Source organism: Salmo salar, chromosome ssa11 (assembly GCF_905237065.1).
Source record: "Salmo salar chromosome ssa11, Ssal_v3.1, whole genome shotgun sequence".
NCBI classification, from domain to species: Eukaryota; Metazoa; Chordata; class Actinopteri; order Salmoniformes; family Salmonidae; genus Salmo; species Salmo salar.
Genome location: NC_059452.1, coordinates 44174002 through 44194174, shown reverse-complemented (window position 1 = coordinate 44194174; position 20173 = coordinate 44174002). Strand labels below are relative to the sequence as shown.

Sequence of the window (20173 nt, the reverse complement as noted above, 5' to 3'; positions counted from 1 at the left end):
GGACTGTATCTAAGTGGTACAGTGTGTTCTACTGCAGGATGGACTGTATCTAAGTGGTACAATGTGTTCTAGTCTGCTCTGTCTGGTTGCTGCTATTTCTGTCTGTCCTGTGTACCGTCTACCCATGAACCCTTCTGCTTTGTCTCGGTGTGTGTGTGTGTGTGTGTGTGTGTGTGTGTGTGTGTGTGTGTGTGTGTGTGTGTGTGTGTGGAGACAGAGAGCAGACATCTTTACATAACACAGCTGGAGATCTTCATCAGACTGAAGAGACAAGACTGTCTGCATCTCTCCCTCTTCTCTCTTTTCTCCCTCCCTCCCCGTCTCTCTCCCTCCTTCAGTCAGGCCCGGAGGCATTGCCATGGAAACCCAGCAGCAGCAGAAGGAAAGAGAGACAGGAAGTCACGGAACAGAGAGTAAAGTATAAACTCCTCCATGCTGCTGCTGGGGCAACTAACTTGTTGGCCAGACATTACAACACACAGCTACATACAGAGGCTGCTATTCTCCCTAACCCCATCAGCACGTAATCCTGTAACATTGTTGTTACACATTGATTACACTTTCACTCCTATTTCATATAGACTACCAGTCAACAGTTTGGACACACCTACTCATTCAAGGGTTTTTCTTTATTTTTACTATTTTCTACATTGTAGAATAATAATGAAGACATCAAAACTATGAAATAACACATGGAATCATGTAGTAAGCAAAAAAAGTGGTAAACCCCCCCCAACTAAAATAATATACAGTAGCCTTTTCCTTCAGTAGCCCCCCCCCCCTTCTCCTGCCACACAACTCCCTCAAGGAGAACAGCCTCTGTGCCTCTGCCCCCCCCACTTTAAAAACAGGAAAATGATAGTGACTGTTTCCTTCATGGGAATGTATGCACTCACTACTAGAAGTCGCTCTCAATAAGAGCGCCTGCTAAATGACTCACACTTAAATCTAATTGTCCTTCAGTCCCCTCCGACCCTCTGACAGAACACCCGCCGTGCCCCCCTACTCTCCAGTCTAAAAGGCAGTCTAGTCTCGAGGGGGCCTTGGCACTTCCTGAAAAGCCTCTAAACAGTAAATACAGCCATTACCCACAACACCCCACTTCCTGTGTCAGGCCCTCTGGAGTAGTCAGCTACCAGTTAGCCTACTATCCCAGCACTTACAGCCACAGTTAGAGCCTTCTGGTTAACACACAGTGGTTGAAATGTCTCTGCATTACATTTTCCTTTCTCTACAGGTGATATCCTACATGTCAAATATCTGGGAGGTTGTATGTACTACAGACACTCCAGGTACAGCTGGGTGCTTCTCTCTGTGTCTGTCTATAATGGGGGTAACTGAAACTGTTGTCCACAGGGACCGACACAGAATGGCCGTCTAATAGCTGTTTATTGGCTTTCAGGAAGTGAAGTCAAGCCAGAGAGAATGAGTGTGACAGAAACACACAGAGACAGAGAGAGACAAAGAGAGTGAGAGAGAGAGAGAGGGAGAGAGGGAGGGAGAGCCACAGAGAGTCCAGTCATAGCCACATCTCAAACCCTCTACACTGTTTCTCAACCCTTTCCTGTAATTTCTCACCAGCTGTGTATTGTGTTCAAGCAGAGTAGACATGCATTAGTAATACCTGCAGACACAGCAGTGGACTGATTACAGCTGAGAGCAATCTCTCTCTCTCTCTCACACACACACACACACGGGACTGACACTTAGAAAGTCAACATGCCTGCAACACAATACACACCTGTCTGAAACAGAGCCTTCTCTTCAAGACCACAAACGTTGCCCACAACATCTAAACGTTGCCCACAACATCTAAACGTTGCCCACAACATCTAAACGTTGCCCACAACATCTAAACGTTGCCCACAACATATCTACTTAGCCCACAACATCTCTACTTAGCCCACAACATCTCTACTTAGCCACAACATCTCTAGTTACCCAGTGTAGGATACAGCAGAGTCATGTATTTAGAGAGTTAGGACATTGAGGACAGTGTAGTAATGCTGGTGTTTCTATCTCCAACAGAGCAGTAATGCTGGTGTTTCTATCTCCAACAGTGCAGTAATGCTGGTGTTTCTAGCTCCAACAGTGCAGTAATGCTGGTGTTTCTAGCTCCAACAGTGTAGTAATGCTGGTGTTTCTATCTCCAACAGTGCAGTAATGCTGGTGTTTCTATCTCCAACAGTGCAGTAATGCTGGTGTTTCTATCTCCAACAGTGTAGTAATGCTGGTGTTTCTATCTCCAACAGTGCAGTAATGCTGGTGTTTCTATCTCCAACAGTGTAGTAATGCTGGTGTTTCTATCTCCAACAGTGCAGTAATGCTGGTGTTTCTATCTCCAACAGAGCAGTAATGCTGGTGTTTCTATCTCCAACAGTGCAGTAATGCTGGTGTTTCTATCTCCAACAGTGTAGTAATGCTGGTGTTTCTAGCTCCAACAGTGCAGTAATGCTGGTGTTTCTATCTCCAACAGTGCAGTAATGCTGGTGTTTCTAGCTCCAACAGTGCAGTAATGCTGGTGTTTCTAGCTCCAACAGTGCAGTAATGCTGGTGTTTCTATCTCCAACAGTGCAGTAATGCTGGTGTTTCTATCTCCTACAGTGCAGTAATGCTGGTGTTTCTAGATCCAACAGTGCAGTAATGCTGGTGTTTCTATCTCCAACAGAGCAGTAATGCTGGTGTTTCTATCTCCAACAGTGCAGTAATGCTGGTGTTTCTATCTCCAACAGTGCAGTAATGCTGGTGTTTCTATCTCCAACAGTGTAATAATGCTGGTGTTTCTATCTCCAACAGTGTAGTAATGCTGGTGTTTCTATCTCCAACAGTGTAGTAATGCTGGTGTTTCTATCTCCTACAGTGCAGTAATGCTGGTGTTTCTATCTCCAACAGTGCAGTAATGCTGGTGTTTCTATCTCCTACAGTGCAGTAATGCTGGTGTTTCTATCTCCAACAGTGCAGTAATGCTGGTGTTTCTAGATCCAACAGTGTAGTAATGCTGGTGTTTCTATCTCCAACAGTGTAGTAATGCTGGTGTTTCTATCTCCAACAGTGTAGTAATGCTGGTGTTTCTATCTCCAACAGTGCAGTAATGCTGGTGTTTCTATCTCCTACAGTGCAGTAATGCTTGTGTTTCTATCTCCAACAGTGCAGTAATGCTGGTGTTTCTATCTCCAACAGTGTAGTAATGCTGGTGTTTCTAGCTCCAACAGTGCAGTAATGCTTGTGTTTCTAGCTCCAACAGTGTAGTAATGCTGGTGTTTCTATCTCCAACAGTGCAGTAATGCTGGTGTTTCTATCTCCAACAGTGTAGTAATGATTGTGTTTCTATCTCCAACAGAGCAGTAATGCTGGTGTTTCTATCTCCAACAGAGCAGTAATGCTGGTGTTTCTATCTCCAACAGTGTAGTAATGCTGGTGTTTCTAGCTCCAACAGTGCAGTAATGCTGGTGTTTCTATCTCCAACAGTGTAGTAATGCTGGTGTTTCTATCTCCAACAGTGCAGTAATGCTGGTGTTTCTATCTCCAACAGTGTAGTAATGCTGGTGTTTCTATCTCCAACAGTGTAGTAATGCTGGTGTTTCTATCTCCAACAGTGCAGTAATGCTTGTGTTTCTAGCTCCAACAGTGCAGTAATGCTGGTGTTTCTATCTCCAACAGAGCAGTAATGCTGGTGTTTCTAGCGCCAACAGTGCAGTAATGCTGGTGTTTCTAGCTCCAACAGTATAGTAATAATACCTAGCAATACACACAATACAAACAGTAAAAAAACGAAAGCAATACCAGAACGAGCAATGTCAGAGTAAATAAATATAAAAATAATGGTGTATATAGACAGTATTTCTGCCGTGATGCGCTTTTAAAGGGATAGAGCACATTTTTGGGGGGGCAATAAAGCCATTTTTCTACTTCCCCAGAGTCAGATTAATTAATGGATACCATTTCTATGTCTGCGTGCAGGGGGAAGGAAGTTGCTATAACTAGCTTTAGCGCAATTGTTACCTAGCGACAGCGCCAATACCAGACTTCCAGTCATCGCGCTAACGCTAGTTAGCAATGGCTTGCAAAACTACCTTCAAACTGCATGCAGAGACATACAAATGGTATCCATAGGTTCAATTGCCAAAATCTTGCACTGTCTCTTTAAGATCTGAGTGATAAGTTACAATGTATATTTGTAGCCAACAGAGCGAATGAGAGCCACAAGCCCACAGCCACAGCTTGTTCCTCATCATGTCTCAGTGCAGTGGGCCGCATCAGTTATATTTCAGATGACGTCATGCATTTTGGAATAGAATATCATTTCTCAGTCATTATCCTAACCCCCCCCAGGGTAGAAAGCCCCCCCCTGGGTAGAATGCCCCCAGACCGACCCCCCCCCTCCTCCCCCAACTACTTTTGCCACAGCTCCTGAGAAAAATCGTAGGGGAAACACTGCACACGGTCTGAACATACACCAGGTTCCCCCTACCTTTCCTCTCTCCAGAGAAAGACACGACATCTCTGTCTTTATACACCAGGTTCCCCCTACCTTTCCTCTCTCCAGAGAAAGACACTACATCATCTCTGTCTTTATACTCCAGGGCCTCCTACCTTTCCTCTCTCCAGAGAAAGACACGACATCATCTCTGTCTTTATACTCCAGGGCCTCCTACCTTTCCTCTCCAGAGAAAGACACGACATCATCTCTGTCTTTATACTCCAGGGCCTCCTACCTTTCCTCTCTCCAGAGAAAGACACGACATCATCTCTGTCTTTATACTCCAGGGCCTCCTACCTTTCCTCTCCAGAGAAAGACACTACATCATCTCTGTCTTTATACTCCAGGGCCTCCTACCTTTCCTCTCTCCAGAGAAAGACACTACATCATCTCTGTCTTTATACTCCAGGGCCTCCTACCTTTCCTCTCCAGAGAAAGACACGACATCATCTCTGTCTTTATACTCCAGGGCCTCCTACCTTTCCTCTCTCCAGAGAAAGACACGACATCTCTGTCTTTATACTCCAGGGCCTCCTACCTTTCCTCTCTCCAGAGAAAGACACGACATCATCTCTCTCTTTATACTCCAGGGCCTCCTACCTTTCCTCTCTCCAGAGAAAGACACGACATCATCTCTGTCTTTATACTCTAGGGCCTCCTACCTTTCCTCTCTCCAGAGAAAGACACGACATCATCTCTGTCTTTATACTCCAGGGCCTCCTTCTCCAGAAAACTGAGCAGTTTCTCTCTGCTGTAGGGGCCGGTGGCTGCTTTCACTGTGTGGTCCTTCTGACGCATCGACGCTGGCAGCAATGCATTCTGGGGGGAGACACGGAGGGGTGGATACATGGGTTTATTGACTGATTGATCAATTGGTAATTGGTGAATTCATGTGCCACGTTTAAAAACATTAGGGCTGCATGCGGTGTTGTGTTGAGTTCCTATGGTTGTCTAGTTAGTGGATTCATCTCCATGCTGTATATAAGTGAAAGACAAGAAGAATGTTTAAGGTCCTCTCTATTTGAGATGTAACAACACATTGTAAGATTCCCAATACTTCTGTTGGGGTGTATTGTGTAATATCACTAAATAAATGGCTGTTTTATCTCACTCTGGCCCTTGAAAAGGAAGATAAACCTCACTAAGACCTGGAGGGGTTTCACTACTCTTCTCCTCCTCTACTCTGCTGCGCCTCCTCCTCCACTCTGCTGCGGCTCCTCCTCCTCTACTCTGCTGCGCCTCCGCCTCCTCCACTCTGCTGCGCCTGCGCCTCCTCCACTCTGCTGCGCCTCCGCCTCTCTGCTGCGCCGCCTCCTCCTCCTCTACTCTGCTGCGCCTCCTCCTCTACTCTGCTGCGCCTCCTCCTCCTCTACTCTGCTGTGCCTCCTCCTCCTCTACTCTGCTGTGCCGCCTCCTCCTCCTCCTCCTCTGCTGCTGCGCCGCCGCCTCCTCCTCCTCCTCTACTCTGCTGCGCCGCCGCCTCCTCCTCCTCTACTGCGCCGCCTCCTCCACTCTGCTGCGCCTCCTCCTCTACTCTGCTGCGCCTCCTCCTCTACTCTGCTGCGCCTCCTCCTCTACTCTGCTGCGCCTCCTCCTCTACTCTGCTGCGCCTCCTCCTCTACTCTGCTGCGCCTCCTCCTCTACTCTGCTGCGCCTCCTCCTCTACTCTGCTGCGCCTCCTCCTCTACTCTGCTGCGCCTCCTCCTCTACTCTGCGTGCAAATCAACATAGAAACACTTGGCAGACTGCATGCAGAATCAGCACACACACTCTCTTTCCATTAGATTTCCCAACATTGAGAGTTAAGGATTGCGAGAGTTGGGAGGTTAAAAGTTGATAAGAATGAGATGTCTGTCTGGCTACCACGGAGAAAACACAAGGAAGACCCAGAAACAGACTGCCACCCCTCCCCCCCCCCCGCCCATCCATACCTCTGGGTCCATCTCCTCCAGAGCAGTCTCCAGCTGTTTGAGTTCCTGTTCTGATAGGTTGTTAAGGAGCTCATCCTCGTCAATCTCCTTGTACTTCTCCAGGTCTTTCTTAAACGACAACGCCATGTTCTCTCTCTGCTACACCAACTGCAGACCGGGGTGTCTGTCTGTGTTCCTCTGGGTCCAAGTGGCACGCCTAGGGGCAGGTAACCTGCTAGAGAGACAGAGGCAGACAGAGAGGGAGGCAGGCAGAGAGGGAGGCAGGCAGGCAGAGAGGGAGGCAGGCAGGCAGACAGAGGGAGGCAGGCAGACAGAGGGAGGCAGGCAGACAGAGGGAGGCAGGCAGACAGAGGGAGGCAGGCAGACAGAGGGAGGCAGGCAGACAGAGGGAGGCAGGCAGACAGAGGGAGGCAGACAGACAGAGGGAGGCAGGCAGAACAGAGGGGAGGCAGGCAGACAGAGGGAGGCAGGCAGACAGAGGGAGGCAGACAGACAGAGGGAGGCAGGCAGAGAGGGAGGCAGGCAGACAGAGGGAGGCAGGCAGACAGAGGGAGGCAGGCAGACAGAGGGAGGCAGGCAGACAGAGGGAGGCAGGCAGACAGAGGGAGGCAGGCAGACAGAGGGAGGCAGGCAGAGAGGGAGGCAGGCAGACAGAGGGAGGCAGGCAGACAGAGGGAGGCAGGCAGACAGAGGGAGGCAGGCAGACAGAGGGAGGCAGGCAGACAGAGGGAGGCAGGCAGACAGAGGGAGGCAGACAGAGGGAGGCAGGCAGACAGAGGGAGGCAGGCAGACAGAGGGAGGCAGGCAGACAGAGGGAGGCAGGCAGACAGAGGGAGGCAGGCAGACAGAGGGAGGCAGGCAGACAGAGGGAGGCAGGCAGACAGAGGGAGGCAGGCAGAGGCAGAGAGAGAGGTAGGCAGAGGCAGAGAGAGAGGTAGGCAGACAGACAGACAGAGAAGATGATACCATTTGAGTTAGTGGGATCAAAGTAGGTCATGTAATTAAAGCCAGTCAGACAACGTCTGTTGTTCGGTCTTAAACATCTCATAAACTGGGTGGGTTGAGCCCTGGATGCTGATTGTCTGAAAGCTGTGGTATATCAGACCGTATACCACGGGTACGACAAACAAACAGCTTTTTACTGTTCTAATTATGTTGGTAATCAGTTTATAATAACAATAAGACACTTTGGGGATTTGTGTTATATGGCCAATATCGGTGCGGCAGGTAGCCTAGTGGTCAGAGCGTTGGGCCAGTAACCAGCAGGTATTCTAGTGGTTAGAGCGTTGGGCCAGTAACCAGCAGGTAGCCTAATGGTTAGAGCGTTGGGTTAGTAACCAGCAGGTAGCCTAATGGTTAGAGTGTTGGACTAGTAACCAGTAGGTAGCCTAGTGGTTAGAGCATTGGGCCAGTAACCAGCAGGTAGCCTAGTGGTTAGAGCGTTGGGCCAGTAACCAGCAGGTAGCCTAGTGGTTAGAGTGTTGGACTAGTAACCAGTAGGTAGCCTAGTGGTTAGAGCATTGGGCCAGTAACCAGCAGGTAGCCTAGTGGTTAGAGCGTTGGGCCAGTAACCGAAAGGTTGCTAGATTGAATCCCCGAGCCGACAAGGTAAAAATCTGTCATTCTGCCCCTGAACAAGGCAGTTAACCCACTGTTCCTAGGCCGTCATTGTAAATAAGAATTTGTTCTGAACTGACTTGCCTGGTTAAATAAAGGTTAACTAAAGCTAATCATCAGCCGTTGACTAGTTGAATCAGGTATGTTTGTCTGGGACGACGACAACAACAACCTGTGCTGCTGGAGACACAGGAGGACCGGAGTTGGGGAAACACTGGTGAAAACTAAAGTTGAGTGAAGTTCAATCTTCTGCAACCTCTGGGCGGCGGCTGGTCATTTGTTTTATGTGCAGCAGTCTTGGGGAAGCTGTGTGGTTTAGAGGGAACATTGTTCTCTCTCTCTCTCTCTCTCTCTCTCTCTCTCTCTCTCTCTCTCTCTCTCTCTCTCTCTCTCTCTCTCTCTCTCTCTCTCTCTCTCTCTCTCTCTCTCTCTCTCTCTCTCTCTCTCTCTCTCTCTCTCTCTCTCTCTCTCTCTCTCTCTCTCTCTCTCTCTCTCTCTCTCTCTCTCTCTCTCTCTCTCTCTCTCTCTCTCTCTCTCTCTCTCTCTCTCTCTCTCTCTCTCTCTCTCTCTCTCTCTCTCTCTCTCTCTCTCTCTCTCTCTCTCTCTCTCTCTCTCTCTCTCTCTCTCTCTCTCTCTCTCTCCCTCCCTCCCTCCCTCCCTCCCTCCCTCCTCCTCCTCTAAGGAATCAAACACCACACTAACACAGCAACAGCCTGGAATAAAGTACCACAGTGTGAGAGTCATAATACCCAGAAATCCTAGCGCTCAAACAGGGAAATGGTTCCAAACATTTTTCCACCATTCAATTTATATATATATATATATATATTTTTTTTTTTTTTTTTTTTCAGAAACACTTAAAATAAGGGCTGTTTTGTGTAGGCTTACCCTGGCATGACGTTTTGATAACCATGTAAATCTCTCTCGGACAAAGTGACTTATCAATATATTAGCCTGTATTTACCTCCCAAAAATGAAATGCTAATTAGCTGCTAATGTGGCTATCATAAAGAACTACAAATGCCAGGATGATCTGGACCAGACTGACGAATCGAGGCAAAGGTAGGAATCTCTGGATTAACTATCTGGCTACATTTCTTTCAAATTGACAATTCTGTGAAAGGTCTGGTGCAAGTTTTAAATTGACACAATACCTGTCAGTAAAGGTGTCAGCTAGAGATGAGGTGCAGGAGCTTGCTGGGATTTGTAGTTTTGCATGTCTACTTTGATGCTAATTAGCATTTTAGAATCTGAGATCAAATAGAGCCGAACATATTGATAAAAATCACCTTGTCTGAGAGAGATTTGGTTATCAAAACGCCAACCCCGGGTCCACCTACACTTAAGACAGACCTTATTTTAAGTGTTTCTAAAATCCCCTATTGGAAAAATGAATTGTAGAAAAACAATTGGAAACATTTCCCTGTTTGACCGTTAGGTTTTCTGGGTATTATGACACCTCCACTGTGGTGCTCTATAGCAGGGGGATAACAGGCTCACTCTGCCCTAATGGAAAGTAAATGAGAACAGATGAAATGTCAGCATTCATGATGATGGTAATGTTGATCGCATCCATTGCTGGCTATTGACGATCCAAATCAGGTTGTGAAGACTGGGATAAAGCGGGTCACGTCCGAGTCCAGTCCACAGCCTGATGTTAATACCAGACCAGGTAGGACACCCTACTCAGAAATAACATGACTGAATAAGTTCCAGACGATGTAGTCTATTCCAATAGGTTAGTGTTTAAATCGATCGTAGGCCTAACTAAGCCCTAAATCTTGTCAAAATTCAAGCCAGGGCCAGGAGTTAAATATCCATGATGGTAAAAGCAAACGAACATCAGCCAGGTTATCTGTGGGATAATAACATGTGTTTCTGTCCCCTGTTGGAACGACCGCCAGCTTTCAACGTCTAGAAACACTTTCTGACACTGTAGAGCCAAATCCACAACACAAACATACCCATCAGCATCTAAACCACCTGACCTTCAACCTCGGAGTTCAATTAGCTGTGACTGGAAGACAGAGTGGCCAGTGAGGTCTGACTGGAGAACACTGACTTATAGCCTAATCTACACACGCGCCATTCTCTTACCACAATGTCAAGTCAGCTCTTACATCATCTACCTACTTTCTCTGTTTAGTCAACACCACCTTCACAGGTTATAAAAGCCATACTAATGGCTGTTTTTCTGTCTCCTCCAGGACCCTCCAGGTGATTAGGTTGAGTAGTCAGTCCAGACAGGAGTAATGGATCATGGAAGGGAGGTAATGATGGTAATGTCTGGGAGGATCCATTAGTAGAGTCTGATTGATGCCGTTCTCCTTCTCCGAGCTCTACTAATCATCCTAGACAACAGCAGATTGTTATTGTCTCAGAGCCAATAACACCACAACATAATACAACCAGCCCCTCTAGTTATAGATGTACACACTCCCTCCACACACACACACCACTACTCAGACTCCCCCCACACACACACACCACTACTCAGACTCCCCCCACACACACACCACTACTCAGACTCCCCCCCCCCACACCTCAGACTCCCCCCACACACACACCACTACTCAGACTCCCCCCACACACACACACACCACTACTCAGACTCCCCCACACACACACCACTACTCAGACTCCCCCCACACACACCACTACTCAGACTCCCCCACACACACACACACCACTACTCAGACTCCCCCCACACACACACACACACACACACCACTACTCAGACTCCCTCCACACACACACACACACCACTACTCAGACTCCCCCCACACACACACCACTACTCAGACTCCCTCCACACACACACACACACACCACTACTCAGACTCCCCCCACACACACACACACCACTACTCAGACTCCCCCACCACACACACACACTACTACTCAGACCCCCCCACACACACCACTACTCAGACTCCCCCCCACACACACACACACACACTACTACTCAGACCCCCCCCACACACACCACTACTCAGACCCCCCCCCTCACACACACCACTACTCAGACTCCCCCCCTCACACACACCACTACTCAGACTCCCCCCCACACACACACCACTACTCAGACTCCCCCACCACACACACACCACTACTCAGACTCCCCCACACACACACACACACCACTACTCAGACTCCCCCAACACACACACACACACACACACCACTACTCAGACTCCCCCAACACACACACACACACACACCACTACTCAGACTCCCCCCACACACACACACACACACCACTACTCAGACTCCCCCCACACACACACACACCACTACTCAGACTCCCCCACACACACACACACCACTACTCAGACTCCCCCCACACACACCACTACTCAGACTCCGCCCCACACACACACACACACACACTACTCAGACTCCCCCCCCACACACACACACACCACTACTCAGACTCCCCCCACACACACACCACTACTCAGACCCCCCCACCCCACCCACACAGACCCCTACTCGGACCCCCCACACACACAGACCTACTGTCCAGATATACAGGGACTTCCACAAGGTCAGGAACAAGAGGTTGCTGTACAAAGACTGGACCAATTTCTCCCTCTAGACTGAAACAAGCGTACATGCATCTAAATCTAGTCCCATTGAAGAAAACTAATAGAAATAAATAGATATATATATAATTGCCACAACCTAACAATCAAATGACCAGCTTTAGCTTCAACCTGTGTCCAACAATAACAGTGTATAGACAGTAGTCGTTCCTTTCCACAGAGAGAGAGATGTTGAGTAAAGTTAAAGTTGAGAGTTGAGCAGGAAATGGAGAATGGTTATTACATTAGAACACAACCCCAGGGACAGAGAGAGAGTTCTGTACTTCCAACATCCGCCAACTATAGGACGTTCTCAACGAAACGGCACAACGCGGTGCAGAGCGTTCCATTAAGCTGCTGGGGGCGAGGAGCCACCAGCTCCACTACAACTATTGAGAACCGCCTGTCATTTTCAAGGGATTGTTCAATACATGTTCCAACTATTTGGTTGTAATGTCACCACGTCCTGAAGAACATAGTCACAACTACACAGTTATCTCTATCAGAGTTATACAGCAAGGAACTGTTTCATGATCAGTAAACATCAAAATGATCATGTATTTTCAGATACCCTTCACGTATCTGGCCAACATTCATTTGATATTTGAGTGATATAAAATAAAAGGATGAGAGGTTTAGGTTCATGTCCCATCCTTTGTGGGCTCTACTTGTCAAGCAGCAGAAGGACGCATAATGATTACTTTGCAAGCTACCGTTAGAAACGAACTAATGTACTTTTTTCTCCAACCGACATAGCTCGGCCTACCTAGCAAAGTTAGCTAACAGTATCCCCTTTTCAACCTCGTTTTTGAGAGCGTTTAATCGCGATTGCTGCTGACAGATTGTCTGATGGACCACGTCAAATTGGATCGCTAGCTAACAACAGACCACGTCAATATGGCTAGATGACAAGCTAACAACAGACCACGTCAATATGGCTAGATGACAAGCTAACAACAGACCCCGTCAATATGGCTAGATGACAAGCTAACAACAGACCCCGTCAATATGGCTAGATGACAAGCTAACAACAGACCACGTCAATATGGCTAGATGACAAGCTAACAACAGACCCCATCAATATGGCTAGATGACAAGCTAACAACAGACCACGTCAATATGGCTAGATGACAAGCTAACAACAGACCCCGTCAATATGGCTAGATGACAAGCTAACAACAGACCCCGTCAATATGGCTAGATGACAAGCTAACAACAGACCCCGTCAATATGGCTAGATGACAAGCTAACAACAGACCACGTCAATATGGCTAGATGACAAGCTAACAACAGACCCCGTCAATATGGCTAGATGACAAGCTAACAACAGACCACGTCAATATGGCTAGATGACAAGCTAACAACAGACCACGTCAATATGGCTAGATGACAAGCTAACAACAGACCACGTCAATATGGCTAGATGACAAGCTAACAACAGACCACGTCAATATGGCTAGATGACAAGCTAACAACAGACCCCGTCAATATGGCTAGATGACAAGCTAACAACAGACCACGTCAATATGGCTAGATGACAAGCTAACAACAGACCCCGTCAATATGGCTAGATGACAAGCTAACAACAGACCCCATCAATATGGCTAGATGACAAGCTAACAACAGACCACGTCAATATGGCTAGATGACAAGCTAACAACAGACCACGTCAATATGGCTAGATGACAAGCTAACAACAGACCCCATCAATATGGCTAGATGACAAGCTAACAACAGACCCCATCAATATGGCTAGATGACAAGCTAACAACAGACCACGTCAATATGGCTAGATGACAAGCTAACAACAGACCCCATCAATATGGCTAGATGACAAGCTAACAACAGACCCCGTCAATATGGCTAGATGACAAGCTAACAACAGACCACGTCAATATGGCTAGATGACAAGCTAACAACAGACCACGTCAATATGGCTAGATGACAAGCTAACAACAGACCACGTCAATATGGCTAGATGACAAGCTAACAGACCCCGTCAATATGGCTAGATGACAAGCTAACAACAGACCACGTCAATATGGCTAGATGACAAGCTAACAACAGACCCCATCAATATGGCTAGATGACAAGCTAACAACAGACCCCGTCAATATGGCTAGATGACAAGCTAACAACAGACCCCGTCAATATGGCTAGATGACAAGCTAACAACAGACCCCGTCAATATGGCTAGATGACAAGCTAACAACAGACCACGTCAATATGGCTAGATGACAAGCTAACAACAGACCCCGTCAATATGGCTAGATGACAAGCTAACAACAGACCCCATCAATATGGCTAGATGACAAGCTAACAACAGACCCCGTCAATATGGCTAGATGACAAGCTAACAACAGACCACGTCAATATGGCTAGATGACAAGCTAACAACAGACCCCGTCAATATGGCTAGATGACAAGCTAACAACAGACCCCATCAATATGGCTAGATGACAAGCTAACAACAGACCCCGTCAATATGGCTAGATGACAAGCTAACAACAGACCCCGTCAATATGGCTAGATGACAAGCTAACTGTCAGGGGATAAACTCGATGGCTATATCCAAATACTGTTTGATTTGCTTGTCATATAAATTGTGGTGGTGACAGTAGTCCGACTGACAACTTTACCAAGACGACAACTTGCCGATGTCAAGCTCTTTCCAAACACCTAATCTCTAATGAAGCTAGCTAAATGACATGTTTCCTTAGCAAGCTAAATGACATGTTTCCTTAGCAAGCTAAATGACATGTTTCCTTAGCTAGCTAAATGACATGTTTCCTTAGCTAGCTAAATGACATGTTTCCTTAGCTAGCTAAATGACATGTTTCCTTAGCTAGCTAAATGACATGTTTCCTTAGCTAGCTAAATGAATAGGATACCCTTCACGTATCTGAAAATACATGATCATATTGATGTTTACTGATCATGAAACAGTTCCTTGCTGTATAACTCTGATAGAGATAAATGTGTAGTTGTGACTATGCTGTTCAGGACGCGATGACATTACAACCAAATAGTTGGAACATGTATTGAACAATCCATTGAAAACGGCACGTCGTTGTCATTGGTTTTAGCAGAGCTGGTTCTTGACCCCCAGCAGCCTAACTGAACGCTCTGCACCGTATAGTGAAGTTTTATTGATAACGACCTTTACTATCCCAGGGGTGATAAACTAACCTCTTCCTCCCTCTCTCCTCCTCATCTCTCCCATATGTCCTCATCTCTCTCCTCCAATCTCTCCCTCTTCTGTGTTCTTTCTCCCTCACTCATCTGTTCTCTTCTTTCCCTCCCCCCTCCGTCCTGCTCTCTTTTCTGTTCTTTTCTCTCCTCTGCTGGTGTGGGACACTCCCTTCTAGAGTGGCTGGGGATAGGCAGAGCCTGATGAAAAACAGATGGAGCAGAGGAGAGAGGCAAGGAGAGAGAGAGGCAAGGAGAGAGAGAGAGAGAGAGAGAGAGAGAGAGAGAGAGAGAGAGAGAGAGTTAAAGAGGGAGGAATGGAAGGATGAGATGCTGACAGGGCAGTCACTGCGGTAGTAAAACAACAAACATGAAATGTGGATTGAGGGAGGTGGGGTTAGAAGAGGTACAAAGTGGTACTTTAAAAAAGCTGCAGCTTACCCCGTCTGTGTGCTCCTCTCCCTCTTTCTCCTACGTCTCCCTCTACCTCTCCTCGTCCGTCCTCTCTACCTCTCCTCGTCCGTCCTCTCTACCTCTCCTCGTCCGTCCTCTCTACCTCTCCTCGTCCGTCCTCTCTACCTCTCCTCGTCCGTCCTCTCTACCTCTCCTCGTCCGTCCTCTCCTCCATTTCTGCTACAGCTCACCGGTTGGACACAAACACACTATCCCCTCACTAGCCACAGTCTGCAGGCTCTACCCACTATCCCCTCACCAGCCACAGTCTGCAGGCTCTACCCACTATCCCCTCACTAGCCACAGTCTGCAGGCTCTACCCACTATCCCCTCACCAGCCACAGTCTGCAGGCTCTACCCACTATCCCCTCACCAGCCACAGTCTGCAGGCTCTACCCACTATCCCCTCACCAGACACAGTCTGCAGGCTCTACCCACTATCCCCTCACCAGCCACAGTCTGCAGGCTCTACCCACTATCCCCTCACCAGCCACAGTCTGCAGGCTCTACCCACTATCCCCTCACCAGCCACAGTCTGCAGGCTCTACCCACTATCCCCTCACCAGTCACAGTCTGCAGGCTCTACCCACTATCCCCTCACCAGTCACAGTCTGCAGGCTCTACCCACTATCCCCTCACCAGCCACAGTCTGCAGGCTCTACCCACTATCCCCTCACCAGCCACAGTCTGCAGGCTCTACCCACTATCCCCTCACCAGCCACAGTCTGCAGGCTCTACCCACTATCCCCTCACCAGCCACAGTCTGCAGGCTCTACCCACTATCCCCTCACCAGCCACAGTCTGCAGGCTCTACCCACTATCCCCTCACCAGCCACAGTCTGCAGGCTCTACCCACTATCCCCTCACCAGCCACAGTCTGCAGGCTCTACCCACTATCCCCGCACCAGCCACAGTCTGCAGGCTCTACCCACTATCCCCTCACCAGCCACAGTCTACAGGCTCTACCCACTATCCCCTCACCAGCCACAGTCTGCAGGCTCTACCCACTATCCCCTCACCAGCCACAGTCTGCAGGCTCTACCCACTATCCCCTCACCAGCCACAGTCTGCAGGCTCTACCCACTATCCCCTCACCAGCCACAGTCTGCAGGCTCTACCCACTATCCCCTCACTAGCCACAGTCTGCAGGCTCTACCCACTATCCCCTCACTAGCCACAGTCTGCAGGCTCTACACACTATCCCCTCACTAGCCACAGTCTGCAGGCTCTACCCACTATCCCCTCACCAGCCACAGTCTGCAGGCTCTACCCACTATCCCCTCACCAGCCACAGTCTGCAGGCTCTACCCACTATCCCCTCACCAGCCACAGTCTGCAGGCTCTACCCACTATCCCCTCACCAGCCACAGTCTGCAGGCTCTACCCACTATCCCCTCACCAGCCACAGTCTGCAGGCTCTACCCACTATCCCCTCACCAGCCACAGTCTGCAGGCTCTACCCACTATCCCCTCACTAGCCACAGTCTGCAGGCTCTACCCACTATCCCCTCACCAGCCACAGTCTGCAGGCTCTACCCACTATCCCCTCACTAGCCACAGTCTGCAGGCTCTACCCACTATCCCCTCACTAGCCACAGTCTGCAGGCTCTACCCACTATCCCCTCACTAGCCACAGTCTGCAGGCTCTACCCACTATCCCATCACTAGCCACAGTCTGCAGGCTCTACCCACTATCCCCTCACCAGCCACAGTCTGCAGGCTCTACCCACTATCCCCTCACCAGCCACAGTCTGCAGGCTCTACACTAGAGGTCGACCGATTATGATTTTTCAACGCCGATACCGATAATTGGAGGACCAAAAAACCCCGATACCGATTAATCGGCCGATTATTTTTCTTCTTCTTTTTTTATAATGACAATTACAACGATACTGAATGAACACTTATTTGAACTTAATATAATACATCAATAAAATCAATTTAGCCTCAAATAAATAATGAAACATGTTCAATTTGGTTTAAATAATGCAAAACAAAGTGTTGGAGAAGAAAGTAAAAGTGCAATATGTGCCATGTAAGAAAGCTAACGTTTAAGTGCCTTGCTCAGAACATGGGAACATATGAAAGCTGGTGGTTCCTTTTAACATGAGTCTTCAATATTCCCAGGTAAGAAGTTTTAGGTTGTAGTTATTATAGGAATTATAGGACTATTTCTCTCTATACGATTTGTATTTCATATACCTTTGACTATTGGATGTTCTTATAGGCACTTTAGTATTGCCAGTGTAACAGTATAGCTTCATTCCCTCTCCTCGCTCCTACCTGGGCTCGAACCAGGAACACATCGACAACAGCCACCCTCGAAGCAGCGTTACCCATGCAGAGGAAGGGAAAAAACTACTCCAAGTCTCAGAGGGAGTGACGTTTGAAACGCTATTAGCGCGCACCCGGCTAACTAGCTAGCCATTTCACTTCGGTTACACCAGCCTCATCTTGGGAGTTGACAGGCTTGAAGGGGTGGGAATAATTTGTGGAACGTTCCAACAGGAATCTGTTCCAAAAAACGTAAAGTAAAAGGTTGCCAACCAACAACGCATACAAAGTAGCAACGCATACAAACCTAGCTAACTAGCTGCCGAATAGGCATCAACTCACCACGTAGCTTATTCTTAATGTTTGTCCATAGGCAACCAGAGTGAGGACAGACATTTTTCAGAATAAACGTGATGAATGAAAAACGCTATGAAATAGACCACTCCCTACTCAGTATCTTATTCTGCCGCTATACAACTTTGTATGCGTTGTTTTTTGGAAACCTTGTTATTTACGAAGTTTTTGGAATAGATTGGTGTTGGAACATTCCACAAATTATACCCACCCAGGTTGAAGTCATAAACAGCGCAATGCTTGAAGCACAGCGAAGGGCTGTTTGAATGAATGCTTACGAGCCTGCTGCTGCCTATCATTGCTCAGTCAGACTGCTCTATCAAATCATAGACTTAATTATAATATAATAAACACACAGAAATACGAGCCTTGGGTCATTAATATGGTCGAATCTGGAAACTTTCATCTCGGAAAAAAAAGTTTTTTTCTTTCAGTGACATACGGAACCGTTCCGTATTTTATCTAACGGGTGACTAAGTCTAAATATTCCTGTTAGGCATTGATGTTTATGGTTAGGTACATTGGTGCAACGACAGTACTTTTTTCGTAAATGCGCTTGTTAAATCAATACCCGTTTGTCAAAGTAGGCTGTGATTCAATGAAAATGAACAGGCACCGCATCGATTATATGCAACGCAGGACACGTTAGATAAACTAGTAATATCATCAACCATGTGTAGTTAACTAGTGATTAAGATTTTATAAGTCTAATGCTAGCTAGCAACTTACCTTTGCTTCTTGCTGCCCTCACGTAACAGGTAGTCAGCCTGTTAATCCTTGTGGAGTGTAATGTAAGGCAGGTGGTTAGAGCGTTGGACTGGTAACTGAAGGTTGCAAAAATGAATCCCCCCTGAACAAGGCAGTTAACCCCCGTTTCTAGGCCGTCATTGTAAATAAGAATGTGTTCTTAATCTGACTTGCCTAGTTAAATAAAGGTGTAAAAAATATATATATATATATATATATATTAAACTAAAAATAAATTCTAATAAAAATAAATACAATTCGGCAAATCGGTGGCCAAAAATACAGATTACCGATTGTTATGAAAACTTGAAAATCGGCCCTAATTAATCGGCCATTCCGATTAATCGGTCGACCTCTACTCTACACACTATCCCCTCACCACCCACAGTCTGCAGGCTCTACACACTATCCCCTCACTAGCCACAGTCTGCAGGCTCTACACACTATCCCCTCACTAGCCACAGTCTGCAGGCTCTACACACTATCCTCTCACCACCCACAGTCTGCAGGCTCTACACACTATTATCCTCAGGCTCTACCCACACAGGCAAGTTTGAGGACAGAACTACTGTCCCCCAGGACTGGGCGGAGCGACAGAACTACTGTCCCCCAGGACTGGGCGGCGTGACAGAACTACTGTCCCCCAGGACTGGGCAGCGTGACAGAACTACTGTCCCCCAGGACTGGGCGGAGTGACAGAACTACTGTCCCCCAGGACTGGGCAGCGTGACAGAACTACTGTCCCCCAGGACTGGGCGGCGTGACAGAACTACTGTCCCCCAGGACTGGGCAGCGTGACAGAACTACTGTCCCCCAGGACTGGGCGGAGTGACAGAACTACTGTCCCCCAGGACTGGGCGGAGTGACAGAACTACTGTCCCCCAGGACTGGGCGGAGTGACAGAACTACTGTCCCCCAGGACTGGGCAGCGTGACAGAACTACTGTCCCCCAGGACTGGGCGGCGCGACAGAACTACTGTCCCCCAGGACTAGGCAGCATGACAGAACTACTGTCCCCCAGGACTGGGCAGCGTGACAGAACTACTGTCCCCCAGGACTGGGCGGCGCGACAGAACTACTGTCCCCCAGGACTAGGCAGCATGACAGAACTACTGTCCCCCAGGACTGGGCAGCGCGACAGAACTACTGTCCCCCAGGACTAGGCAGCATGACAGAACTACTGTCCCCCAGGACTGGGCAGCGTGACAGAACTACTGTCCCCCAGGACTGGGCAGCGTGACAGAACTACTGTCCCCCAGGACTAGGCAGCGTGACAGAACTACTGTCCCCCAGGACTGGGCAGCGTGACAGAACTACTGTCCCCCAGGACTGGGCAGCGTGACAGAACTACTGTCCCCCGGGACTGGGCAGCGTGACAGAACTACTGTCCCCCGGGACTGGGCGGCGTGACAGAACTACTGTCCCCCAGGACTGGGCAGCGTGACAGAACTACTGTCCCCCGGGACTGGGCAGCGTGACAGAACTACTGTCCCCCGGGACTGGGCGGCGTGACAGAACTACTGTCCCCCAGGACTGGGCAGCGT

General features: G+C 48.3%; 1 protein-coding gene across 4 annotated transcripts in view; it reads right to left on the bottom strand.

Annotated features, from left to right (window-relative positions):
- Positions 1-20173, bottom strand: part of LOC106595683 (tropomodulin-3) — a 54199-nt gene that overhangs the window by 31634 nt on the left and 2392 nt on the right. Inside the window, exons 1-4 of one of the 4 annotated variants that reach the window (XM_045689638.1) lie at positions 15243-15265; positions 14802-15002; positions 6412-6625; positions 5143-5299 (exon numbers count right to left, since the gene is read on the bottom strand). In XM_045689638.1, the coding sequence (XP_045545594.1) occupies positions 5143-5299; positions 6412-6537 (283 nt within the window). In that variant the 5' untranslated portion in view covers positions 6538-6625; positions 14802-15002; positions 15243-15265. Of the gene's footprint in view, positions 1-5142; positions 5300-6411; positions 6626-14801; positions 15003-15242; positions 15266-20173 lie in introns of those variants that run through there. The other 3 variants (XM_045689639.1, XM_045689636.1, XM_045689637.1) reach the window with 3 other exon arrangements.